The 27859-nt window shown below is 37.9% G+C and overlaps 1 protein-coding gene and 1 long non-coding RNA gene across 4 annotated transcripts in view; one reads left to right on the top strand and one right to left on the bottom strand.

Moving 5' to 3' along the window:
* Positions 1 to 27859, bottom strand: part of COL4A4 (collagen type IV alpha 4 chain) — a 66620-nt gene that overhangs the window by 21367 nt on the left and 17394 nt on the right. For 2 of the 3 annotated variants that reach the window (XM_039557075.1, XM_039557076.1), the window contains exons 6-30: positions 27013 to 27057; positions 25237 to 25353; positions 22550 to 22618; positions 22288 to 22323; positions 21484 to 21546; positions 20988 to 21023; positions 20788 to 20829; positions 19760 to 19840; positions 18286 to 18339; positions 17086 to 17145; positions 16466 to 16510; positions 15411 to 15464; positions 11434 to 11503; positions 9847 to 9951; positions 9097 to 9261; positions 8438 to 8530; positions 7943 to 8106; positions 6026 to 6098; positions 4657 to 4763; positions 4142 to 4325; positions 3494 to 3562; positions 2362 to 2466; positions 1689 to 1907; positions 963 to 1124; positions 150 to 320 (exon numbers count right to left, since the gene is read on the bottom strand). In XM_039557075.1, coding sequence (XP_039413009.1) covers positions 150 to 320; positions 963 to 1124; positions 1689 to 1907; positions 2362 to 2466; positions 3494 to 3562; positions 4142 to 4325; positions 4657 to 4763; positions 6026 to 6098; positions 7943 to 8106; positions 8438 to 8530; positions 9097 to 9261; positions 9847 to 9951; positions 11434 to 11503; positions 15411 to 15464; positions 16466 to 16510; positions 17086 to 17145; positions 18286 to 18339; positions 19760 to 19840; positions 20788 to 20829; positions 20988 to 21023; positions 21484 to 21546; positions 22288 to 22323; positions 22550 to 22618; positions 25237 to 25353; positions 27013 to 27057 — 2389 coding nt within the window. Of the gene's footprint in view, positions 1 to 149; positions 321 to 962; positions 1125 to 1688; positions 1908 to 2361; positions 2467 to 3493; positions 3563 to 4141; positions 4326 to 4656; positions 4764 to 6025; positions 6099 to 7942; positions 8107 to 8437; positions 8531 to 9096; positions 9262 to 9846; positions 9952 to 11433; positions 11504 to 14366; positions 14602 to 15410; positions 15465 to 16465; positions 16511 to 17085; positions 17146 to 18285; positions 18340 to 19759; positions 19841 to 20787; positions 20830 to 20987; positions 21024 to 21483; positions 21547 to 22287; positions 22324 to 22549; positions 22619 to 25236; positions 25354 to 27012; positions 27058 to 27859 lie in introns of those variants that run through there. The other variant, XM_019289905.3, reaches the window with a different exon arrangement.
* LOC109145552 lies at positions 21490 to 26904 on the top strand. The gene is made up of 3 exons (XR_002046980.2): positions 21490 to 22033; positions 24041 to 24088; positions 26874 to 26904. It is a non-coding gene; the product is annotated as an uncharacterized LOC109145552 (long non-coding RNA).

Here is a 27859-nt window from a genome sequence, read left to right as displayed (position 1 = left end):
TATGGTTATTGACTCTAACCTGCTGCACAGTCTTACTCTTGAAGCTGGAAAAGGAGATGGCTCCAAAGTACTTCTAACCTTAGCAGTAAAAAGAGCTCCCTCTACAAGGGAACTTACAGGTGAGGTGGTCTGCAGGATATTTAACATACCTGTTTCTCCTGGGAAGCCAATGAGTCCTTTATTGCCTGGAAGTCCTGGGGGACCTCGTGAGCCTGGAGGACCTGGGAGACCTCGTGAGCCCGGAGAGCCTTTGAGACCTTTGATTCCAGGTGGCCCAGCCAGGCCCCTGTCTCCCCTCTGACCTTTAAAGCCTGGTAAGCCTGAGAAAGAGAGCTTTAATCTATGTATGTAAATGCAGGCAAAAGTTCAGCAATTGTATCTAAAAAGTAGAAAGTGATAGATTTGGTATAAGTTTGAAGATTATCAAACATGGCAAAATAACTTGAAAACTTTCTTACCATGTTGGAGTCATGGCCCTGCCTAGATTTTTCAATTGGAATGTTTGTTTTCTTGTATTTCTTTAGTGACAGACAATGGAAGAGCACTGTGAAAAATACTTACTAATTTGTAAATATTTTTGATATATGTCTTCTCGCTCTTCCTAAATAACACTTCCATTCAAGAATAAGGAAGATAAAAGTATCACAGTAAGGACAGGAGCTCAGTTAAAGTTACTCAGGACAACAGATAAGAGACAACTCTTTGTTTATTACTTATAGTGAACCCACTGTCATTTGGCCAGTTAAGGAACAGCATGGGATGGGAAACTGGGAAACACCTGAGATGCAGAGTCTACATTCCTTGAGTTTAAAGATATGTGCAAAACATTATGTACATCCCCAGTAATGAGCAGCCCCCATGGAAATATTTGTCATGCCAGCCACAAAAATTATGAGATGAAATCTGGCAGAAAATGTGTGCAAAGCTTAGAGCTGTGAGGCAACCTGCTGGGTGTTGTGTACCTTGAGGTCCTGGCAGGCCCATGACACCTCTGAGTCCTGGTGGCCCTGGTAAGCCTGTGACACATGGTGAGCCAGGGAAGCCCGGACAGCCTGGTGCTCCTACATCACCTTCTGGGCCTCTAAAACCTTTGGCACCTGGAAATCCTGGGGTGCCAGGCTGTCCTGGAAAAAACCCCACATTGTTAGTTCCATTACTCACTGTCCCTCAAAATTCCCAATTTTAATTTTGAAATGTACATGTTGAGTTACTTATCTTACTTATCCTCTAGTTTTTGCATAGTTTGTGAAAAGTGATACTTTTCTGCAATTTGGAATTGGCTGTTGTGGAGAGCTTCTTTCTTTAAGGAACAGAAATTCAACCCTCATCTATAGGTACAGAAGATAGTTTCTGATGTGTAGGAGCAGAACTGGGAGTAGCTCACTGGCCTGCACAGGACTGGCTCAGTTCTGTAGGTGTTCCCTGCACTGAAGGATGGGTGTATCTGCTTATGGCCAGGCAAAAGGAAGACCTTTAAAAGGGGACAGCAATATCCTCTATGGGGTGGGAAGTAAGTGGTGCTGTGGAGACATCTCTGCAGCAAACAGCAAAATGTAAAAACAGGGAGTACTGGTCACAGTCACCATTATGGATCCAAATGAGAGGAAGTTTTATCTGAACCAGGAGCACCTTTGCTCACATTTTGTCCTTTGAACATGTAGAAGTGTTTCATAGGAACTGGCCCATACCTTGAAGTCCAGGAATGCCTGGATTACCCCTTGCTCCTTGTGCACCAGGGGGTCCCGGCAGTCCCCTGTTGCCTGGGATTCCTGGAGGGCCATATGTGGTGTCACCTGGAAGACCTTTTGGGCCATCTATGCCAGGTGGACCTGGAAGGCCGTTTTTGCCATCAATTGTAGATCCTCTTTCACCTTCATCACCAGGATCACCAGCTGTGCCTCGAAAGCCTGTTGATACAATTTTTAAATTCAAATAGAACATAATTCATGAAGTGTTCGGGTTTCTTGTTTTGTTTTTTCCCCCTGAAACTGTGGAATATTGTAGTCCAAATTTAGCCAGATTTAAATTATCACCTTGCAAAGAAAAATAACATAATAAATTAAATTTCATGTTTCTTATTTATAGCTAAGGATATGTGAGGGTTGAAGGAGGTAATTCCTGTGGGAAGTGACAGGGATTTTTTTGTGGGCAGCATCTGTCTTGAGTACTGTCACTCTTGTCCAGTTCAGTGCCTTTGCTAAAATGATACTAATTGTTCTCAGTTTTCTGAAAATATTTCCTCTCTGGACACTGAGCTATTCAATTCAATTCTACTTTACCCTACCCTATCCTACCTTTCCCTGCATGTATGCATTGCAACTTGACCAGCCACTCTCCCGAATTAGGAAAAGCACAATTCACCTTCTGGCCCTGGGATTCCTGCTCCTGGCCTCCCTCGATGGCCTTTTTGCCCATCAAAACCATTTGGTCCAGGATGCCCAGGGAGTCCTTTTAAACCCTTTTGTCCTGGAAATAAAAAGGAAATACATAAAAAAGCTGACAGAGTGCTAAAATGTGTGATCTAAGGATTGTATTTTTATCCCATGCAAATTCATATACTTTGTAAACAAGCTGCTTCTGACTTTTTGGGTAAGAGTCACAAACAAATGCATGTGTGCTGTTTTTCTAAATGAACATGTTCCCCATTCCATTAACAGTAGTCTGCAAATGACCAGAGTCAATTAGAAAAAAAATATTTCCTACAGCATTTTAATGTTACAGGCCATCAACTATTAACCTAGTGAATGACAGGTGTCAGCTCAAGTTCTTATACTCTCCTGTGCTATGTCCTGCTTCAGGAATGGTGCAGATGAGCTCAGTACACTCATCCCTGTTCTTTCATGTCCGGATAAATTTTTGCTCCCGCTCATAACACGGATGTCAGGGAGCTGTGTAATACCATATTAAGCAGCTTGAAAATTCACTATGTCCATTTCTTCTGAATTTTCTGGGATATTTCAAATGTCTTGGAGGTGATCACAAGCAACATTTTGCCAGCTCCCGGGTGAGTTCTTTGAATTTAAGATTAACAAGTTGAAGTAATGGTGATAAATATTGAGATTTTAGGGCTCAATTGCAAGTTGCCATGAGCAATGCAGTTTTAGAAATTACAGATTTGCAGCATATCTTTGCCTTGCAATCTCTTTTCCCTGGTATCCAGATGTACATACTCTAGGCCTTATCCAACTCCAGCCATATTTTACAGACTCTCTCAAGCGTTTTAATTGAGGCAGGACAGAGTTTGAAGCTACCTTGATTTAATTATTTCCATGGAGGCAGCCTGCCTACCTTCTGATGGTGTAAACTGCAGCTGTCTGGCCCTTGATTCTATTAGAGTACACTCCTGTGTATTTGCCATTTTGCATTTTGAAACACATACTTTGTTGAAAAACTAGAAGAGTATAGCTTTTTAGGATAGCCTCTTTTCTGTAATTAGCAACTTAAAAACTCCCATTTCAGTTAAAATCAAAAATTGTCCAATGTATCAACATACCTTGAACACCTTTAAAGCCTGGGGGACCTGGATTTCCAGGATATGGTGACGTAATACAGACAGTTTCACCTGAAGCAAGAGGGAGAAGAAATTGGCATATTTGATTTTAGATTAAATGGAGTCTGAACGCTTACTGTAATATTTCTGGGGAAGTACCCAACCAGATGTGCAAACATGAAGTGAATGTTTATGCACACTGTTATTTCCATATTAGTGAAATACTGATGGAGGATCTAAAAATATCGATACTTTCTATAGAATATTGGTAGTATTTCAAATTGTAATACAGCTGTATTTCTTAAAGACAAAGATTTTTTTTTTTAATTGTCATGGCAATTTGTTTTACAGTACTCTCTATTGCAAGAAAGAAACAGTATTTTCATTTCAATTCTATCTACAGCTACCAGTGTTGATTTTTTTTATAACCAAAAACCAGGCCAAGCTTTAAGCATAAATTGTGTTTTCCTATAAATTAGTATTTTCACCATAAATGAATAGCACTGTATGTATACATATAGATAAACATATAGAATCATACATATTATTATAGTATATAATACATATTAAACCACAATGGATGATGGATGCCACCAAACATCTAAACATGTATTTTGTTGTTTCCTTCTTAACGTAAACATTCAAAATTACCTTTCTGGCCTTTTGGACCAGGTGGCCCAACATTACCCATATCACCAAAGTCTCCGGGGCTACCTCTGGCTCCAGGAGGGCCAGGAAGCCCCAGGCCAGGCAATCCCATCTGGCCTTTTACCCCAGGAGGTCCCGGGAGCCCAGGGAATCCTTTGTCACCCAGAATCGCTACTCCAGAATCGCCCTGAAATAAAAATTCTCGGTAAGAAGTAGCAAGACATAATTTCTCTCCTCTCTTTGATTATGAAAAAGCATTTTTGAGAATTATCTGGAGAAACACTCTTTCACAATGAAAAGACTACATGGATGACATTAGTATTTTTTGTTTGTGTATTTTTTGTTTCCTGATCCCATAATATTGGCACACAGTATATGCAGAGATTATAATCAGGAATGCCAAAATAAGCAATAATATATACAAGAAACTAATTTTTAATGGATAAAAAGTTTCATAACCTCTCATAAGATAATGTGTTAATTAAAATGGAAAAAACGTCTGGGAAAGTCAAACATACCTCAGCTCCTTTTTCCCCTGGCAATCCTAGTTCCCCATCTCTGCCATCAAGACCTCTTTGGCCTGGAAATCCTGGAACCCCAGTAGGTCCTCTTTCACCTTTTAATCCTTAAAATATTTTTTGGGAAAGAAAAAAAATATTTGCAGTAATTTTGGCAGGTGGAGGTATTTTTGCTCAAGGAAATGCTGGGTAACCCCTGATCATATCTTCATGATAATTCACAGTCCTTAAATTCACATTCCTTAATGTGGCATTTTAGGCTTAGGAAGGCAGTTTGTAGTTGGATACCTGATGGAACAACTTGGTCTCTCTGTAAAACACATGTTCACAAGCACCACATTAATGTGGCTTTTGTCCATGCTTATGTATAGAGTTAAAATATTTTACCATTGAAACCAGTCAGAGATTTATTCTTGATTTCAGTGAAGTCAGGATATAGCAGTGCTCTATGATGCAGAATATTTGCATCCATATTCCCCAAAGGTTTTTATTTTCTTCCCTGCTTTGATTTCTCTTGCACCAATATTTATGAAAAAGTAACTTCTGCATAAAGGACAGTAAAACTATTCTAACACAAAGATTCATTCTGCTGTGTCAAAAAAACCTTTGCAAATAAAAGCAAATGTTTTCCCCTGCTCCAACATCTGTAAAAAACCCACAGGCATCCAAAGCTAAGCTAACTTTTTATAAACAATAAGAAGGACAATCTTTTGTTTGAATAACTATTTTAGCCTTTCTAACTAAGTTGTGCCATCAGATTGCTGTAATTTATTGTTCTCTGTTTCTTTTGCTTTTGCAAATCATAACCACAACTGTGGAGAGGTTTTGATCTATTTAATTACAAGAATTCCAGTTGTGCAACTGGTGGCCTATTGTTTCTCTTCAATGCCTGGTCAGGAGTAATTTTTAGAAATAGGAGAGGAATCTGAATAGTCATTGAGATTGAGGTTTTCCTAAGAAGGATGTTGGTGGCTTAATTTGAGATAACAGCTATGATATTGGTATATGACACTTCAGGAGGTGGCTTCTGTACAATAATATTTCTTCATGATTTCACAGTATTTGTACTCTGCTTAGTCTTTGCTGTACAGACCTCTGGAAGACTCCAATTATCAACTGCATGACGTGAAAAGTCATTTGTTGGCATTAATAACATGCTGTTAAAACTGTTTTATGGCTCAATATAGAGAAAAAACCACAAAACACTGCGTTGATCTTGTGTTTAGCAAGAAGAGATGGTTACCAAGAGAGCACTTTGGATACATATGCCCTCTAGGTTTCAGTAACTTACTGAACTAATGGATTTAGTAAAGAGTAAATTAACATTGTATAGGAAAACAAAAAGGTTAATGGTAAAATGTGTGTTTACCTTTTATTCTAACTCTTCCTGGATCACCCTTCTCTCCTTTTTCCCCATGCTGTCCAGCAGAACCAGGAGTCCCCTTATCATTGACAAAGAAAAATGAGAACGAGTTGTCAGTTATCTCCAGCAAGGAATCTCTTTTGATGATCAAAAAGAGGAGTGTGAATGGCACGTGGCCTTTCCAGCCTGACTCTGTCTGCCACATGCACAGATACATGACTGAAAGAGACTGGAATGCCAGAAGCACTGGGCCCATGGCTGTACAGATGTGGGACTGCAAACACAAGAATATGAAGAGACAAATGATTCATTAACTCGTCCCACTGCAGACTTCAACCCACAATCCACCAAGGAAGGAAATCTCTGGTGGTCAGTCAGTGGTGACTGCTGGATGAGGCTGTCCTCCCAGAAAGGAACACAGCAGGAAGTAAGTGATGCTTGTTTTTCTGAATGAAAATCCACAAAGCCATCAATACAACATTTCATCTGCCTTTTGTTAGGTACATGGTATTCTTAGATGAATATGTGGCTTGACAGCTTTAGAGGGGAAAAGAAATACTCTTCTATATTTTTATGCTGATTTTTGCTTTCAGCTCTCCAAGCAGAGTGCAATGTTCATATCATGGTTGGCCAGGGTCCAATCTTGCAACAGTACATGTGGATGAATATATTTAACCATATGAAATCTACACAGAATTAAAAGGCCACTAAGGTACAAAAACTGGGGTATTATTTAGGCAGCTTCCTCTGTTATTCAAAATCTTTCCCTTAAAAATACGTGGAACAAATACTGTTTATAATGTGACTGACAATTTTAAGTCAGGCAGGAGAAAAATGTGTATCTGAAACTAGAAGTGACTATTTGTAACAATGTCTAGATCTTCAAGTAGGCAGTGATGAGTTAGCAGTGTCTGAAAAGCAAAATGAGATATCTGGGGAGAAAAAAGAGCAGAAAAATGGAGAAAAATGCTCCATTAGACCAAAGCACTTCTGTATTGAAGTGAATTATTTCCTTCCAAAGTGATTACTTTGGCCTTGTTTCTCAATTAAGTAACCTAAGAACAGCAAAGTTCAGGACAAGGCTTCAAGCCTTACTTCAGAACAAGTGCTACAGCATACTCTCAGAAGTAACAAAAAGATCAAAATCTCACATATACCACTCAAGTAATAGTGTTTTAAGAAAAAAAAAAAAAAAAAGAGGAAATGTAAACCTTGTAATGAAACTTGTAACTTGAATGAGAGCCCTTCCACCTCCTTTTCTCAGACTCACTGTGGATTTGTTTGCTTTTTTTTCTTTTGAAAGAAAATATTCTGGAAACTTTTAAGCAATTCCTTATGTGAAAAAACCAGTTCTGCTATTAAAACCAAATCTCAAAAAAATAAAACCAACCAAGAACAACAAAAAAAAGGCACAAAACTGCCTCTAAACACATGCCCCCCAAAACAACCCAAAAACCCAACCATAATGCAACAGTTACAAAGCAGGGCATATTTATCTCTATTTTCAAAAAAAAAATCCTCTGGCACACAAGAAAGTATATTCTAAAAAAAAAAACCTTCTATTTGGCATCATTTAGCTTGCAGCATCCTGGATATACGTTCCATATGTCAGACCAGAAGTAGTAGATCAAAATCACAGCAAGAACAATAAATTATCTTATAATGTATTCCTAAAGTAGTTAGATTAAGTGGTGTTTTGAATTATTGCTCACTCTGGGGAATAAGATAAACTATATGAAGCACATTAAAGAAAGTAAGTCTGTTTCCAAAAATAAAAGCTTGTTTCACTAGACTGTAATAAGCTAAAGTAGGTAAAAGTTTCAGATCATTTTCCTGGGCACTGTCTCCACCATTCTGCTTAAATGCCTCCTGAGTTGAGAGGTAACTTGGTGTTATTTACTGAAGCTCGTGAAAACTACTCACAGGGAGCCCTGGTGATCCCACTGCACCAGATATGCCTGGGTCGCCCTTTTCTCCACATCTTCCAGGGTATCCCATTTGTCCTTTCTTTCCTTGAGTACCTGGAGGTCCTTGCATGCCACGGGGACCAGGAGGACCAGCACTACATGAGCAGAGGCCTTGACTTCCTACATGAATGTGTCAAAAGTACATTGAAACAGTTGCAAAGTTAATACACAAAAAATAATGCTGTCCTTTTTCTTTTCTGTGTGAGTAGTGCACAGACCATTTTATCTCATTTTATCTCACCTTGAAAGGATTATAAGTCTCCCTTTACAGTGCTGAGTAACTGCACTAACAGGACTCTGCTGACTCAGAAGCCCCAGTGCCAACAGGGTGTCTAACTCTGCACTTTGATGGGCCTCATCCTCCAAGATGCCATAGACTTCTTGCACATTTAGATCTGACATATCTGGCAAAGGTTTCATATTCAAATTGTTGTTATCCAGGCCAACTTACCCTTCTCTCCTTTTGCACCTTTTCTTCCTGGAAGGCCTATCTGACCTTTTGCTCCAGGTTCTCCAGGGATCCCTCTGTCAGTACAGATTACACCTTTGAAAAGGCAAATTTTACAGCCAGTATAAATCAGGTTGACTGTTTCCACAGCTTAGGTCATGTGTTCTCCTCTCCCTTATCTTGTTACTCTCACGTGAAGAGTTAGAGATCTCATTAAATGCTTTACAAGTTGTTGTTTATAGATCATACTGCAATAGACAGTATGGCTGGAGTTGATGTTGATACATTGCTTCTCATTGCCACTACTAATTTTTTCTACTTAGAACTTTACTTGTTTCTTTTCTAAAGGATGCAGGTTTGGGTTTCCCCCTCAGTATTTTTAACTTCAGGCAGTATATTCTTAGAGAATTTTAATGTTTGTGTTACTTTTGTGGGTTTGAATCACCCAGAAAATTATGAAAATCTTGAAATCTCACTGATCAAAAGCTAATAAGAAAAATATTTTCAACATCCCATGTAAAGTTTGAAATAATCTGTCAAAATGCACTTTTCACTTCTCTGTTATTTGTAGGACAAACAAAAGCGATGGTTCTATATAACAGAACAGAATGGTTCATATAACAGAATTCTCTTCTTGTTATATGAATTGCTATTGAACCTACTGGGTAGTCCAGGTAACCCTTGTCTTCCTGGCTGTCCCGGTAGGCCTGGTGGTCCAGGAAATCCTGGTCTTCCTGGGATTAATTCACCTGTTCCAGGCAAACCAGGGTCCCCTTGAAAACCTTGAGGTCCTGGTGCCCCACTTACTCCTGGCATGCCAGGCAGACCTGTAAAAAAAGAAAGGTAAACAGCCCATACAGCTTCACAGTAATGAGAGATACCAAGGAGGAAACTCCAGACCACTCAGGACTGTCCTGAAAAACACCTTCTATATAACAAAGGCTTAAATCCAAATCTTCAGGTTTTCCAGGATCCACAAGAAAAGAGGCTCCTGCTGTAGACCTTCAAATGCTTCTTTTCCTCCTTCCCTCCATTATCTCTTTTCCAGACATCCCAGTTACTCTGGCTCCTCATACGGAGCAAAGCCATCCTCAGCATTTCCCTTTATATGTTTTTGAGATGGAGAACAGAAATTTTAAGCACAGCACTCCAGACACAGTTTTGTCTGTGGATTTACATGGGTTTACCATGGTAGTATTCTCCTTTGTTTTCTGTTCCTTTTCTAGTCATTTCTAATGTTCTGCTTGGATCATTTTATTTCTTTTTTTGGCTATTAAGTGCTGAGTTAATATTTTTACTGAAGAGTCTTTACTGTTAGTGAATTGCATCAAGCAAGAACAAAGAACAGTTTTCTTTCAGCTGCTTTCTTTCCTTCTGGTGTATAGTTCACATTTGTCCTCTACTTCTCTTACTTCTTCCGTCGTATCCTGGTCTTCCTAGAAGGCCCGAAGGACCAATTGGTCCAACTGAGCCCATTTCACCGACAGGACCCGGAAATCCAGGATCTCCTCGAGGACCTACAGAGAATTACAAAAACATGTGAGTTGAACCCCTTATGGAATTGACAGCATATATGTAAATTAAACTGCAACCAAAATTATAATTTGAAAACTATACAAGGGTAAAATAGTTTATGAAACATTTTAAAATGTGTAACAATTTAATTTTAAGGTGGGAGGATTTGGTTACTTTTCTATGGATTCCAGCCCACTTCACAAGCACATTTTTAACTCTTCATCACTTTGTAGAAGTATCTGTGCTATGTACTACAAAATGCTGAGAGAAATGTTTGCCCAAAATAAACACATGTAGCATTTAAAATAAATATGGATTTCGTGTTACGTACTTTGGCAGTGCACACAGGGAGGTCATTTCAGGATCACCTTAGTTGAAATTATCCAGATTTTTAAAAGTGTATTTTCAAAAATGCTACAAATAATAAAATTTAAAATTGCAATCACATACTAATAAAGAAAACCTGAATCAGATGTAAACAGCTCCATTAAATTGGAAAAAGAAAATATTGGCAGTAGTTCTGCTCCCTATTGTGCTAAAGGCTCTTTCTCTGAAGATAGTATCCACTCACACACCACGCACACGATTGAATGTTACTTGGGTGTTAAGCATGGGGTTAAGCTGTTTGTTGTATGGACTGGAAACCATGGAAGTTTGTGGAAAAAATTTATTTTAGGGTGAGACCCCTATCTAATGGGGAGCTTCTGCTGAACTGGGGTTTTGTTGTAACTTACTTCTGGGATCACAAGAAATTTCTAGTGCTGCACTAGAAATACAATTTATGATGAGTTCTCTGTTGAAATGTTCTCACAAGACAAACTCCCCCAGTATTAGATGCAAAAGCAAAACCTTCCAGGGAGCAGACCTAGCTGTTTTCCACTGCTTCCTGCTAGGAAATAAGAATTTCCACACATCTTTTCACCGATTAGATAATGAAGATGGGGATAAAGGGAGCTGGGACATAAAAACCCAGCCTGAGGTTTACTGAGGAAGGTAATAACACTGACAGGTATTCTGCTGGGCATACTAGTCCCAGGATTTTGCCCCTGCTATGCAATAGGAAGCTTGATTGTAGTCTAAAATCTGTGTGTTGTGGCAATACTGAAAATAGGAATCCTAAGTTGTGATGGGAAGGCAGGTGTTCTTATTCGCTGTCCATTATCCAGCACAGGCTTATTTTTCATAGCTTTCTTGTAAATGTGCTTAGGTCCAGTAACGAGAGTCCCTCAGGTCTAGTTGTGACTGTATACACGAGGATCTTTCACACAAACATTTAATCTGACACTTGTATGTTTCACAGAGTTCCAGGGACATCAGCGAGACAAACACACAAAAACATGGCCAAACACATAAACACAGTATGTGGCCACTCGGAACATTTTAGGATTCTGTCCCCTGCACCCCTATTGACCACTTTCACACACATTAGCAAAACACATCCTGCACTTTATACAGCACAAAGACAAGTCAAAAATAGGTATAACCTTTTATAGGAAGCAGTGGAGTTCCAACAGCTCCAGGAGGACCTGGAGGCCCTTCTTCTCCTGGATCCCCCTGTAAATACAGTGTACTAGATGTAACTGAATATTTCAACAATGGGGAGGTATGTAAGGATGTGACACATACCACCAAGGAAACTTGATTTTGACACTTTACAGCATTTAAAACCAAGCAAAAAGATTTAAAATAATCATTATCTTTCAGTATACCAGTGACTAAACAGTAATATACCTATCACACATATCTGATTCTTCAGAACATGTGACTGCTGTATTTGATTTCATTCATTTATTGTAAAGATGACTCAACCACAGTAAAACAGTATTGATTTAATTGAGGTATTTTAACAACCAATCTGTAATTAAAAATTACAGAAATTCTATATTAGAATTAGGAAATTACTTCTATGTCAGATAAGTATAAAGAAAAACAGTTTCACAGTCTAACAGCTATTATCAATGGTAAGAGATACTCAAAGCTCTTATAACATCTGCATTAGGGAAGCATAAAAGTGCTTACTAATGGTGAGGAAAATCACTTCTGCTTGGAGGATTTCTAAATTAACTTGGATTTTGATACTTAAAATTGCAAGTGAAGAGGACTTTAGGGAAGTCTTTTATGTGGCAAAATGTATTAGACCTTTTGCTTTGTAGATCAGGAATCAGCCCTCCTTTTTCAGCAAATGGGAACTGAGAAAACAATCATGTCAATGTGGGAACTGCGTAGTGAGGCTGCATTCCCAGGACTGGACTCCAGGGCCTTTTAGGACACAGACAAGGAGAACTGGGACTGCAAAACTGGATACCCATGCCTCTTTCTTGGCTTAAAAAAAAAAAATTGTTCTCTACAGTAATTAGACAGTTCTGTCACTGCCTGCTGCCCTCTTGATCTCTGGCCTGTTTCCTTTGACTGTATCTTGCAGAATGAAAAAATATCCTTGTGTCATCTTTGGTTCTTTTAAAAAGGAACATGAATTTGTCTTCCCTAATGACACAGAACAGCCTTCTGTGTGGCAGGAAAGAAAATGTGAATCTAGCATTTTTCCTTCTCTGATAAATTTAGAAAGGATTTTGAGATTTAAAATTAATTTAATGATGATAAATAAAGATTTGTACGATAGATGTACTTGGCCCAAGTACATATTATCGTATATAATTTTTGTGCTGATTTTTAAATGACACAACCAGAACACAAGAAAGAACTGAAGAGTAATGAGCCACGGTCAAACATTTCTGTTCTTGGTATCTCAAGTGAAAAATTTCAGTTGTGGTCTCTGAAAATCTGGTTTAGGCTGTTAGGTCTAATGACCCTCTCTGGATGGTACCTGCCTATTTGCTGTGTTTTCACCGTTGGTACACTCCTACACAATGGCATATATCTGTTTGGATTATTTTGTTGACGGATACTGTTTTCCCATAGAAATTTCAGGAGACTCAACTTGTCAACAGTTTATTAAAAAAACAGTAGTGTTGCCAGCATCCAGGCATAGGGGTCAAAAGGTATGGCAACAATTCCTTGAAGTCCATTTTTTGTTTTTAGCAACAGTTAACATTTTTTACAGATGAAATCTACTTTCGATGCAACTGGGGTTTTTTTCTGAGTCTTTATGCAAATGCATCTTAGATTTTCTTTGAACATGTTTGTTTCAGAAAAATCTACACAAGGACAGGCTATTCTCAGGAGAAGTTTTAATCATATTCTTGTTCCTTCAGTGCATGTGATTTTTACTGGATCATAAGCAACAGCTGGTGAGACCAGCTGAACAGTTGATGCAGTCTGGATAGATCTGCCCCTTTCAGGAATAATCAGATTTCTCCAACTGTTTCCCAAGCAAACCTAAAGCATCTGTGCAATCACTCAGGATTTTGCATATCTATATTAGTTAACCTTTTTTTATTAAGTTGTGTATATACTTGATTTGATTTCTTTTGCTCTGTGCATTAGCAACTGTGATTTCATCTTTCTGATTCATTACTGCAGGACTTCAAGCTTTTCCCTAGCATAAGCTACCAACAATTAATTATTTTTTTGTTTACTGTTTGTAGTGTTAACTGATGGCTATTCAGGCTGTGGGCTAATCAATGGAGTCTGAGGAATGCACTATTCTCTTTATGAAATTACTTGTCTCTAGTTTGTTAACGATGCCCCGAACTAAAACAATTTGTACATCAGGGTGAGAACTTTTTAACAACAAAACACTTAAGATTTGATTCTCTGTTTTGGGAGTATTGGACCGCAATGAATTTTCTCTTTAAATCTGACATGCAATGTTTCAGTTTAGTTAGTATCTAAATGATATCACTGTGTTGTGAAGCTGATAATAGCCAAAGGGGAGGAAAAGTAACATCTGTGGGCAATTTTTCCCTCCAGGTATGACCACATAATTGAAATCCTGGCTGAAGAAGCTGGTCTAGCATTCTCCTGGCAATCCTAACTTTGAAAGTCAGTCTGTGACTAAGCCAGATGTTTTTATTGTACTTTACTTATTTACTTCATGTGTTTGTCATTTCTCATTTGTAAACATGCTTCTTGAAAACCTGTTTGTTGCTTTATATTTGTGTGCTTTCAACTGTGTCCTTAGATGTATACTACTTATGACAAGTTTGCACCAGCCACAGTTTACTTCTTTGTGTCGCCACAGATTATGTAGAGTGTGTTCTAATCTTAACCTTTCATTTATAACAGAGGTGATTTTTATGCAGATCTCTTGAAGAAAATTTACTGGTTTATATGCAGCTTTCAAAAAAATTATTTTAGAGGGAAATAAATACTCCTTGACTTTTGTATTCCAGAATATTTAAGCCAAGTTCATTGATGTCACAATTTCTGCAATACTGTTTTTGTCCTCTGTACTGTGGTAATAACTTTGATGAGCTTTTTCAACCTTGATGTCTCTATGGATGAATCTGTCACCCACCTTCTGCATTGCAGCATTTCACTTCTCCTCTTGCTCATTCACTGCTGACCACTTGGACCCTATCCCAGGACTCCTTAGGCCTTCCCCCCTGGCTAGACTCACTGCTGCTTTACTCCCTCTAGGGTAGCATCCAGAACTGCTTTTTTCTTCTGAGTGTGCTTTAGCATTGTAGATTCCACAGGAAATATAATAGTTCCCTTCATTCAAGTCTTTGTTGTTATTTAGAATTACAGTATGATCCAGTAGTCAGAATTTCATTGATTCTGAAGCCTGCAGAAGAAAATTCCATAAACTTATGTCCTGAAATGTCACTAGACTGACACCTGGGTCTTCTGAAATTATTTTAAGCATCTCTTCCACACTTTAAATATTTTCCTCTTTTACTGTTTAGCCCTGGGATGTGACACCTACACTTCTAATCCCTAACAGAAAGCAGCATGTATTGTAAAATAAAAGACAGTGAACCAAGTAGGAAATGTTTAAACACAGCTGGTGTGAAGGAGTCCAACTTCCTTACCATTCCGGTAAACATCTTGGAACAATTACTTATGTGAACGGGTTGAACACATGCCAAGAGATTTTGGTAAATCATGCAAACAAGCCCATCTGAATGGAATTTTGCCACTCATTTGGAGCTAGTTTTCATCCTGGTTTATAGGATCATACTATTAACTAAATAGCAGCTTCCTTTGCCTCACATACCTCCCTGCAGAATGCAGCTCAACCATGAATACCTTGCAGAATACTACAATTCATGGATTAGGTAGCTATCCTGGTATATTTACAGGTAACTATTGGCCATTGGGATTAACAATTCATATGGTATGTAAAATAGAATTCCCACTCTCATGTGCCCCAGCTAGGAATTTTCTCACATTGTTATTTACTACCACAGTGATGAGTAACTATAACCATCATGAAAACAGTAAATCTTTAAAGAAATTATGACTGTATAAAAGGGAAATGGCCTGATAAGTGGGTACATTTGGGAGGAAACATTGGTACAGAGGGAAGTGGGGTGTGAATGTGTGGTCATTTTTTCACCTGTATGCCTGGATAGCCAGGTTGTCCAGGAAAACCAGCAAATCCTGTTTCACCCTGGAAAGGATCACATAAATACAATTTGATTTATCTGTAAAGACATAATTAATTGAGCAAAACCCAGTAAGGCAGTCATACAGTACTGTTATAATTGTGTCCACAGTTTGTTTCAGAGAATTCACTGGGTTCATACAAGAGGTGGTGTTTCATAGACTCTCCTGTGTTAGAAAATTCACAGCATGTACTGCCAGGTTATTCAGACAGTGGTCAGCAGATTCAGCGAAGCTGGGGCACAGAATTAGCTGGAATACATATCAGCAGACTCTGACAGACTGTCTGCTTAATGCAGCTTGGTTTGCTGCCTGCTGAATGACTCTCTTAAACTACTGCACGGAAAGGAGCTGCGTATCAGCTCTCTTCTCTTTTTATGATTTTTCAATATACTCATCCAGCCAGTACTGAAGCTTTCTAGGTAGGCAGGAGTGAAAAACAAAGTGAAAAGTATTTTTGCAGATAAAACAGTCACCTGGAACATAACTCTAGAGGCAAATATTTATACATTAATGTGATTTATGAATAGCATGATCACTACCTTAACTAGATTTGGGCAAGATATACATACAGCTATTGTTCTTTATTCCAGTAGGATGTTGTAAGTTTGTAAGTAAAATTTAGCAGAGTTAGCATCACTGGGATTTCTCTAGCCAGAAACATGAACAAAACATGCATGCACCACAAAATTGCACAGTGTCACCATAAAAAACAAAGTTAACATGCTGCATAACTTTTCTATTATGCTGTATGTGTGTCCCACTGACTTTTCCTCCTCCTTGCAACTTCAGATTTCGTTAGCAAATTTCAGCCAAATTTAAAAGAGTGGCAGAAATTCAAAGACAGAGTTCATACAGCTTCTGTGGCAACAGGTAGCAAAGAGAAAGGAAGGAATGCAATCTGAGCTGTGAAGTATGTGGAAATATCAAATCTGCTCAAATCCACAGAAAACAAAATCTCACTGATCCCACTGTTCAGGGAGCTGCTTATACTTTATGCCTTCATACCTTCATTCCAGGAAAACCTGCAGGTCCATAAGAACCAGGATGACCCTAATAAAAACAAGTAGACTGTAAGCTAAAACAGTAAAAACTTACTCAGAATTAAACCTATTCAGAACTGGTGACAGTTAATGTTACACAGATAAATATTACTTGGGATATCTTCCAAAAACTTTGCAAAGCATTGCGAATAGTTTCTATGAGAAATGAACATGAATTAGAACTATAGACCAAAGCAAGCCAGTCAGGTTTTCACTCAATTTTTTTACCATATTGCATCAATAGTATGCTAAAGTGCTGCTCCACTTCAGCACTGTTAGGCAAATCAAGCACAAGTAAAGTTGCTGTAAAAAACTGCCATCAACATGTATGGAGAACATGAATTACTGTGCTATTCCAGAACAGCTTTGAGAAGCTCTAAGTATTTAGAGGATAACCCTACAGATTTACTTTCTTTCCAAGGAAAGTCTATATGAGCTTATGTTTAAGCCTGAGACAGGCTAAGTCTCAGGGCAAGTCTCCTAAATACTCTATGCAGGAAGCATGACAGATTAGTTTAAAAAAATCCTTAAAGTCTTTCTTGAAATTGCGAACTTAAACTGCCTACGTATAGTGAATTTTCTTACCCGCAATCCAGGGAATCCAGGAAGACCTTTTTCACCCTTTTCTCCTCTCCCAAGTATACCCTAGAACAGTCAAAATAGTTTTTTTAACCAAGATGCTCAGTGAAGTGTGCCATAAATTTTTTGTTCACATTTATTAAATGATGTATACATTATATCAATGGATCTTGTTTCATTTGCGAGGCTCAGTCACTGGGGCTGACTTCACACAGCATCACCAGCAGTGCCTAAGTAGCTCCAGTTATTTGAGGAACCTGTTCTGGTCTCTTCTCTAAGCTTCATATTCTTTCAGCAGTTGAATTTGTATTTTTTTTGAAAGTTCTGGGCACCATTTGAGCTGCTTCAGCCGATTTCTCTGTTCCTGCTTATGACTAACAAGTGCATGTATTATCATTTACATAGACAACTAGTACTGGCGCACGCATCTAAAGCCCATCTTTTTCAATTTAAATCTGATAGAAAAAGATTAGGTTAGTTCTCTTTTCAAGTGCCAAGTAACAGTGGACTTTCTATGATGGAAAATGAACTTCTGAAAAAGTGCTAGACTTATGACTCAGAAACGTGATGTTCGTTCTTCTCTTTTCTTCTCTTCTGCTACAAAGCTAAGTAAGTTTTTAACATAAACTAAAGTAATTCTTTTTTCTCCAATTATCCTCTGATATTTTGTGATATGGTAGCTTCCTGCCTGTGGCAGGTAGCTTCCTCCTCTGGCACACCAATGTTTAAATTGATCATGTTGACAGAAAGAAAAGAAAATGTAGAATAGACAGTAAAGAGCAACTCTTTCTCCAAGCAGGTGGCTCTGCCTTCTCTACCCTTGGGGATATCCACAATGTGAAGTTAAAATCTTTCCCTAATCTACTGCGGTAAATATACATCATGCCCCATTAAGAACACATTCAGATCATCTGTTTCTCTTCTTGAGGAAAAATAATCTGTACTTGTATTTTCTTCACTGTTCCAATCCATTATGTCAACAGCCCAATTGGAAACAACACTGACCTTTTGCTGCCAGGCAACACTCAATAGGTATGTATAAAACAGACTCAGAAGGATTTTCCAAAGGGTTTTGAAATAGTTTTGCTTTCACACTGATTTAGGTGGTGATTAAATTTCACAGCAAAAAATGCTTTAGAAGTTTAACATAATAACCACTGAAGGACTTTGCCAGCACCGTGGAAAAAAAAAAGTCCCATTACTTACTTTGGGTCCACGTGGCCCTCTGTATCCTGTTACCCCAGGTAATCCTTTTTGGCCCTACATATAAAAGAAAAGTTTTTGTGTATATTAATATGCAGGATATGCCTATGTGCTGGTTAACTTTTTTAAAGTCCTGGTCTGAATTAGAATTGTTAAACAGCATTTTTTAAACACTGGGTGTGTTTCTCTAGGTGTCCTCGACACAAGAAAAGCAAGACAAACATTTATATACTTATCTTTATTTCTGTTAATGCTGTCAAACCAGCATAATGACTGTGGAGGGAGATAGACGTATCTTTTCACTTGCAAGGACCTGCTGGTCAGGCTTTGTTCCTACAAACATGCATGACAGTAGTCCTTTTTTTACTTTGCTGCTCTTCTTGGTTTGATATAACTATTCCCGAGCATAAATCTAAACTTTTGAGCACAGCCTCAGTCTGAATGGGGTGCATGCTGCTTACATGGCCATGATTGTGTCATGTGTTGTACAGCAGCAAATGTCCCACTTCCCAGTAACCTGGGGAGTTTATGGCAGTTCTTTTGGTCCTTTCTCTCTTCTTCATACACCTGTATAGCAACGATTTGCATGATCAAAGCCCAAGATCCAACATGTGAAATCTACTGGTTCCCTGAGTTGAGGCTGCAGGAGCTGGAAATGCCAACTTTCAGATTTTCATTTTTGTATTTGAGGAAATCAGACTTGAGGACACAGAGGCTCCAATATGGGCTCTGTAACACAGTTTTTGTTAAAAAATAATGAGGGGTACAAACATTCTAATGTTCTAAGCCACTCAGCTGTGGCTATATTAGGTGTGATGTTGAAGAAGTACAGGTTGTCCAGGAAAGTTGTGGATGCCCCATTCTTGGAAGTGCTCAAGGCCAGGTTGGATGAGGCTTTGAGCAACCTGGTCCTAGTGGAAGGTGTCCCTGCCCATGGCAGAGGGATTGGGACTAGCCGATATTTAAGGATTCTTTCAACACAAACCATTCTATCTATGATTCTGTGATTATAAAACTTGCAATAAAAATTGACAACAAAATCACACTTAATTTTTATATTAAAAAGAGCACCCTAGAAGGGTTAGGGTTAGTCCAAAACTGTACATTGGAGTACACACAGTTGCAAGTGATGTGCAAAGTGTAAAGTATTAGCGAGGAGCCACAAAAGAGATTCAATAGCACAGTAATCAAATTTGCCAAGATGACTGAAATACAATTTTCTAATGACAAAAAGCGAAGAAAACCAAAGCAAGGGCAGTATTTCTTTTCTGCATCAAGTTACTCTTCCCTTCAGAGAAGTAGACATGGGGTGTCCTCTCCTGAAAGCTTGTAGGATGGGTGCTGAACACAGGATTCTGCTGCAGCTGGTGTTTTCTTACAGAAAGATAGGTTTGTCTTATGCCATCCTTGCATAAATTACATCACAGAATTGTACTTGCCAAGTTGAGCACTGTAAAATACGATGAAAAATTAATACCTTTTGTCCTTTGAACAGCTGAGCTCCAGGAGGTCCAACTAACAGTGGTGACCCAGGCAGCCCAGGCAGTCCGATGTCGCCCTGTAGAAGCCAAAGGAACAGCAGAGACATTCTGTTCCAAGCAGTGTTTCGGTGACACTCAGCTTGTTTTCCTGTTTACTACAGCACTGTGTATTTCTGTACTCACTGAAAATGTACTAACTACCTGCAGATAAAGGTTTGCACTGACATCTGTAAACTTCTTTACCATCTGCCCAGATGAGCAAGGTTGACAATCTAATCTATTCTCCTGAGTCATTAAAAATAATGTTACAGCTAAGGAAATAAATGAGAACTCCTGGCTCCTGCTCCAAATCTGCTGTGGAGATAGTAGTTACAGGACTGTCAAATGTCTTATGTGTATATATAGTCTCTCATATTCTAGACCAAAGCCTTTGAGCACAAGACTTTGGGAATGTGAAATGAAACTATTGATTTGCTATGGAAAGTTGTGTATATTAGACACTTGCACAAATTCTAAAAACTGACTGGACAAATTCATAGAAGAAAAATCAAATATTCCACATTGGTTCTATATATCCTGAGTATGCTAATATAGGTGGAGACTGGTAGAGGAACTATTTATTATGTGCTTGTCCTTTTCTTACACCCTTTCCTTGACATCTGTTCTGAACTTAGCAAGAGATGAGATTCAGGGACTGATCTGGTCCAGCCCCTGTCACTAAGAAATCACAAATGCTGTTGTGATTACCTAGGCATTATCTGTCCAGAATGTATGTAAATGCTAACTAACATTGATTGTTGCTTTTCAAAATCTTCAGAATATGCTTGATTCCTGCATGCAGCTCACTAAAGGAATAATTTCTGCTCTGAATTAATTGATTCAGTAACTTGTATTACTACTTCTGTTCTAGCACAATTAGCAGGAGAGAAAGCCAAAAATGAATGGGTTCCAGGGAACCTAACAAGACTATATTATTCTTCTAATTCTGCAGCAATAATATATTTAATATTATTTGTTTTCTTACCGGCTCCCCCTTTTGTCCATCCACTCCAATCCCTGGATTTCCCTAATTGATAAAGAATGTATACAGTTTTAGCATGATCAGAAAATACTAACATTAGAGTTTATCACAAAATGTTTCCAAAAAACTTGATAACAAACATTATGAACATTTCAAATACTTGTATAAATTATTATTTCACAACTTCAGAAGTCATTACCTACCTGTTCACCTGGCAAACCAGGGTAACCTGGAATACCCTTAAAAAGAGAATGAAGACAAGTTAATATGTCTGATTTAGAGACAGCTTGTTTTGAAAATTATTTCCTCTTGCCTGTAGGACTTAGAGGCAAAATTTTCTCTTGGGGTGTACCTATTCCAAAATGCAATTTACTTCACTTGGTCACTACTTTCAGGATGGCTGAACTCTGTTTTCCCCCTTTCCTGTCTCCCACAGGTGGTCTTGGGAAAAGGGATTAAGGAGAAAGCACTAGGAGCATTTCTCCATGACCACAGACTGCCGGGATGAAACATGTTCATGCAGACATGGGAAGGAACAACACATTCCTCAACTTCCAAACTCATAAGGTAAAGCAAACATTTATCTTATCAACTGCCTCAAAAGTTACTTTTAGACTTGATTCACATTAAGAAAAGTTCTAAAATGGGTAGACAAGAATGAATGCATATCTTAAGGCTGTATAACTGTGGTGATCTTACAGGCAAGCCTGGATGGCCTGGGTATCCTGATGGGCCCATTGCACCTCTTGACCCTCTAGGTCCCTGGAAAAGATGGCAAAAGATCTTTTTGTGAACACAGCAAGAACTTGCCCTTTTCTACACAAAATGAGACCCTCCAAAATGCCTCCATCACTTGGACTCAGCCTACTGGCCACTGGATTCCACCCAGAATCTTACACCAGCTTGCATCATGCCTGAAACCTCCCTGTGACTAGAGCAGCCCAGCTCCAGTTTCTGGGTAATACCGGACAAGGCACAGTTATACATTATTAATGCATTGAGAGTACACTTTGTCAGCAATTGTGCTGCAGGTGTGGGGACTTGATACAGTTCATCAGTGAACATCTTTTTGAAGGGCATAACAAGAGGAACCCAAAGCCATAGAGTGTAATTCAGCAACAAAATTAAACTCTCTCTTCTTGCATGTTCTTATGGTGAGAATATGGCAGAGTGCTACATCTTCTTGGGAGATCCTTCATATACTGTAGAAGAAGGTGTCACATCTTGGATTTCATAGAGAAAATATTCTGTGAGTATCAGGGCATCAGCTGCTCCACACAGCTAATGCTGGTGGGGACAGATCTGTTTCTGCTCCTTTTCAGCCAGCGTGAACTGGCCATAGGAACAGACTATACAGACTTAATGTTTCTCAGACTTTATTCTGGAATTTTGCTATTTAAGGCAGGCAGGGAGAAACTCCAATATTTCTTACCACACTAAGGAGAAAAAATTGAAAGATCTTCAAGACAAAAAGCAGGTACAGAATCTGCTGACTGTACTTACGGGCATGCCAGGGGGTCCAGGATCACCTCTCTCTCCCTGTAATGACAATCATTTAGCAAATGAACCAGCTCAAGATTTCTTGTGGGTATTTTCTAACTTTACAGATATTAAGATCCCAAACGATCTGTTACAGTTGTGTATATGTTTTTAATTTCTTTTTTTTTGCACCAAGTTTTATTAACTAGTGTGGAGTAATGGAACAATTACATTTACCATACATGTTCTCCTACAACAGATGATTTTTTCACAATCAGATACTTACTGGAGGTCCTTTTCCAAAACGTGAAATATACACTGAATTTCCTTTTTCTCCTTTTTGCCCCGGAATTCCCTTTAAAGAAAAAGAGTCTTTTAAAACATGATCCACTTACTTATATCCTACATTTCCATGGAGACTGTATGATAACTTCTCAGGCTGTGACTTTCTGGTGCCCCTGCATCACAAGGTAATCCACTAGGATCACGAATGATCATTTTATCTAACAAAACCTTCTGTACAGTTGAGCAAACCAGCCTCCCACATCTTTGGGACTCCTGCTTTGTTAAGGTGCTCCTTAGCACTTGGGTCCTTCAATTTTCTACAATCTTCACAAATCTTGCCTTTAGTATCAATATGCCTTCTTTTTCTTTCAGGGAGGCAGTGTCTTTAAGTACTAGCCTTCTACAGAAGTTCATTTTGTGATTCAGAAGAATTGAGAGTGATACTGCATACAGTTAAAAAAATGAAAGTATGGACTGTATTAAATGCAAAATATTCAGTATTTCCATCTATTAGGAAACCTGTTTCAGTCTATTAAAAAAGCTGATACCTAAGAGCCTTGGATTTTAAAAACTAAGTTCCCATGGTACTTGCTGTGGGGTCCTTTATAAAACTCTGCTAATGGTAGCACCCTCAAAAACTCAATCTGACTTAGCAGGAACAGATGATTTATTTTGCAAAATTTAATTGTAATGCTCAATTTACTGTTGAGAGCATGATATGTACGTATCTGAAGAACAGATATATGAAGACATTATTTCTGAAGTTTTTCCATTTGAAATCCAAATACAGTGGATATAATTTAACCAAGTTAACCACTTGACTAGTGAGTTCAATAAAATGGGACACTGTCAACCACTTTGTACTGGTACAGTGTTCATGATATCCTAAACTGGCTGTCCAAATCCTGCAGTCAGAATGAAACAGGAAAGGTATTTCTCCCTGGAATGGTACAATAAAAGGAAGAATTACAGCTGCCTGCAGCTGATATAGCTACAGTAGACTGGATACAGATTACAGGTAAACAACAGCTGCTAGGGAACACAATAAACAAATCAAAAGTTGTATTTATCTTCAGTAATTTTACATGTAGTCTCTTGTATAATAAAATATTTTCGTTAGATTCAGTTTGTTATGTTCTATGTGACTTAGGTAAGGCCTTACAAATAGAAATTACTTTCTTTATTTTCCAACAAGGCAAATGAAGTAAAGCCGATGAATATGCACACAGCATTAAATAAAATCATATAGGACAATGTTATAAATAAGAATAAGATAAAAATGTTGGCTGTAAAGTACAGTCAAGTTAGTACCTGGTGCAACAAATAGATTTTAAAATAGGCAATCTGCATAGAGAGGTTGGAAGAGCATTCTTGCACACAAGAAAATATGGTTACTATGTGTTGTTTTTCTGGGTAGCTAAATTAATTTGCACTGGAATTTTAGTATGCATATCCAAGGCTACATGCTTATTATGTCTCCCTGTTTTTGTAGGTTGCAAATACTTTTCTAGGCCTGCAAAAGAGCATGCTCCTGAAATTGGTAAGATTTGTGCTGTATTTTGTCCCATGTCTCATTTTTCCTTTATGTCATTTAGCTAATTAACATAAAGTAAAACTATTTTGAAGGTCATAGTAAGTAAGAAAATACAGGTGAAATTAGAGTTTCAGCAGAAGTAATGAGTTACTTTCAGAAGTATAACAAATGAGGTTATTAGTAAGTTTTTTATCATGTTGTGTGTTTCATAGCATTTATTACAAGTCCAAATTGAAACTGTATATTACTCTAATTGCTATTATCTTTAATAACATCATTACACTCTGGCACCCTCTCCACATTTTTCTAGTGGCTGAATTCAGCATTTTATTTAGCTCTCACTAAACACATTTGATTTTTCATGTAAAGTGCAGTTGTTTTTATTGTTTTACTTAGAAAATTTCAGGGAAGCTGTTAGACCAACTCATCAGCTCTTATTCATTCAGAACTAAAACTTGTTTCCACAAAAAGTCAAAGACTGGTGACTAGATCTGTTCAGCAAAATTTCTTTGGAGCTACAGTAATTTATATCCCTTACTGACATGAATCTCTTTATCTGCAGTAGTCAAGTACTGCTAACACAGCTACTTAAACATATTTAAAGTGCCTTCCATTTTAACAGCAAAAATAACACATATTAAAGTGCTAATTTCAAACATTTTAACTGTGAAATAATCTCCGCATATGCAGATATATACCCAGGCAAGACTAGGAGCGCACAGAGCACATATGTGTAAAAAAGTGGTACAAAATCTTAGAGTATAACAGGACTTAGGTTTGTTGAACCTTCCACTTATTTTTAAGTTACCTCATGTATGTCCCTACTAGTAATACTTTTAAGAAATTTCAAGTACTGATGAGTGGCATGGTGGTTTCAAGCTACTCCTTCTCAGCTGCTGTGGTTACATTCTGGGGAAATAAGTCAGAATTTAACTGTCAAGGCGGCTGCATGTACTTCAAGGATATAGGAGCTTATTTCACATTCAAGCTTAATCTGTTAAGGCAGTGTGTTTCACTCCCATTAACCTGAGTAAGAATGCTGGGGAATTCCCTGTGCAGCACTGTAAAGCTGATGCCATAGTCTAAGAGTAATTTTAAGAGTTGTTAGCTTGGAGAGGAAATGCACGTGTACAGTGGGAATGCCTTTCACATACATAAGGACCTCTTGGTCCTATATAACCGTTTTCGCCTGGAAATCCTGGGTCTCCCCTTGAGCCATTGCAGCCATCCAAACCATGCTTGCCTCTGGGTCCTTCCCTTCCTGGGAGTCCCTGAAAGACAGTTTAATATTGATTAGAAATACACCATGATTAATGGGGAATTACTTTTTAAATTAACAGAACAGTTCAGAAACAAATGTATCTCAGATCTGAATCAGATGACATCTCACAGTGATCCTGGTTTCATACTCTTTTGCATTACAAATGTTTTCTCTTCTGAATAGAATTTTTTGTGGTGTAGAACAAATTATGTAAGTCTTTTGTTTATTTGGGTTTTTTGATGCATAGCAAATATAACAGCGACAACACTGGTTAAGAGGACTAGACTGTGTTTTTCACTTGAGTGAAAAAGTAATGTTCTGTCTTCTCAGAGAATACAGACTCTTTGCTCTCTAGCAAAGAGTCATTCTTGTGGCTGTAAAGCTGGAAAAAAACCACAAAAGCCATCTCAAGCAGCCTCATGTTTTTAAATCATTAGGATAAAACAAGGAAAAATGGGACACAGCTTGACTCAGGCACACAGTAATCACAGAGATAGTGATTTTTCTAACCTAGCAAGAGCTAACCAGTGTCCATATAAGGCTTAGCTCTACTAAAAATTAGGAACTGGACAATGAAAACAATGAGATTTTTCTTGGAATGATCTTCCTGTTGCAGACAAAAATGGTTTTTCACAGAATTAAAGATTTTTGTTGGGAAAAAATATTAATTTTGCCTCAAAATTATTTTTTGGGAGGCAATCTGAAAAATCATCAAGAAAGTATCCTGGTCATTTGCCTGAAATGCTTTTGTCAATTCTGCCTTCTTCCTGTCTGTAAATTCTTCATTCTAATTTGTGGACACTGTTTTTAAATTAACATTTTTTGCAAAAAAAATATACATTTTTTGGGAACACTTCTTTTTTTTTGTGCCAAATTTTGGCCTTGTGACCTCTACATTATCAGACATTTTGGCAACAGTCCCACTATCAAATGTGGACAGCTGACAAGCAGATGCTACAACACCCACTCAGCTCTTGGTTCTGTTTTCACTTTCAAAATTAAACGTTTTAACTTTGTTTGATCCATATGAAACTAGTAACATCACAGGAATTCAGTTCTAGTAGAGTATTTTGAAAAATTCCGTATCTAGATATTATTTCACCAATTTTCACACTGAAGAAGACATTCGTAAAAATATATAATCACATCCTTATAAAGATATATTTAGGACCCACTGTGCTTATTCAGTCCTTATTTAGGTTAAAATTACTGGACTCAGTGGTTGGAGTTTTCCTGCAAAAGGACTACCAGCAAAAATGAGAATCAACAAAAACCAGTGCATCATTTGAGATATTTTCAGAGATGTTAAGAACGCAACAAGGAGACCACAGTCTGTTAGAGAGCCTGAGAAAAGAAATACACTGCTTTCAAGCCTAGCTCTGACACATACTACGTGGCCACGGGTAGTCTCTGCCTTCACTGCCCCACTCCTGCATGAACATTCTGTACCTATCTCATTGGGATTTGGTGGCATTTGTTATCAATAGTAAACACAGTTTAAGTTAACCTAGTTTTTTTACATTTTTGCAGAACATGTAACTCTGTGAGAGAAATTATATCAATAAGTATAAAGCCAGACAATTTAGTGAATATATTATTCTGTTATAGGATTTGCTATGAATTTATAGGAACTGTAATTTTTATAAAGAAATATTTGTTTAATACCTACAGGAACACCATCTAAACCAGGAAATCCTGGGACTCCAGTTGGCCCCTAAAAACAGGTGATATGAAAAAACAAAGTTGATGAAGTCATTAACTCTTAAAAATAATGAAAAACAAGAATATGTGGTACTATATAGCAAGAAACAAAAAACCAGTCTTGTTTGACATATGAATCAAAAGCCATAATTTTCAGAAATTAAGTATCTGAAAAAAACTTCTATGGGCTTAGCAGAAGACTAGTGCCAATAGTTACCCATGTAACCGATGGTACAGGACAACTGTCTATTACTCAATAGCCATTCATTCTCCAAAGATTATAAAATTACAGAGAAGGGGAACTTGCCTGTAACTTATAAAATATTTCTGTCTGTAATTTCACAATCCTGCTCCTGTTTTGATACTACCAGCAGCGCAATTTTTGCTTACAGCATTTACATTTCAGTTGTGCTAGATACTGACATTAGTGATTTCACTCACCCTCTGAGATCAGTCAAATTAGACCATTAAAACTAATATGAAGTACCAAGACCAAGGGATTTTACAGATATGAAAAACAGGAATCTGAACTGCAATTTATACTCTCTTAAGTGGTAATAAAATTCTGTTTAGTGCAGTGCTTTTAAAAGCACCATACTGCTCCCTCCAACTCTACATTTCTACACCTTCTGTGAGGTTAAGGGGATGACACAGTATGTGACAATCAGAGTCTGTCTATTCATCATATTTTATGTCTTCTGACAATTCTAATTTTGCAATCCACAGCAAAAAAATCTCCTAAAATATTTTTTCAAGAATTAATTTTATGTAATTAACTTCTGTGAGAATTTTGTGTGAGCAAGAGTATAGTTTGG

This window comes from Corvus cornix, chromosome 9 (assembly GCF_000738735.6).
Source record: "Corvus cornix cornix isolate S_Up_H32 chromosome 9, ASM73873v5, whole genome shotgun sequence".
NCBI lineage: Eukaryota > Metazoa > Chordata > Aves > Passeriformes > Corvidae > Corvus > Corvus cornix.
The sequence above is the reverse complement of the archived record's forward strand: the minus strand, read 5'-3'. Positions and strand labels throughout refer to the sequence as shown.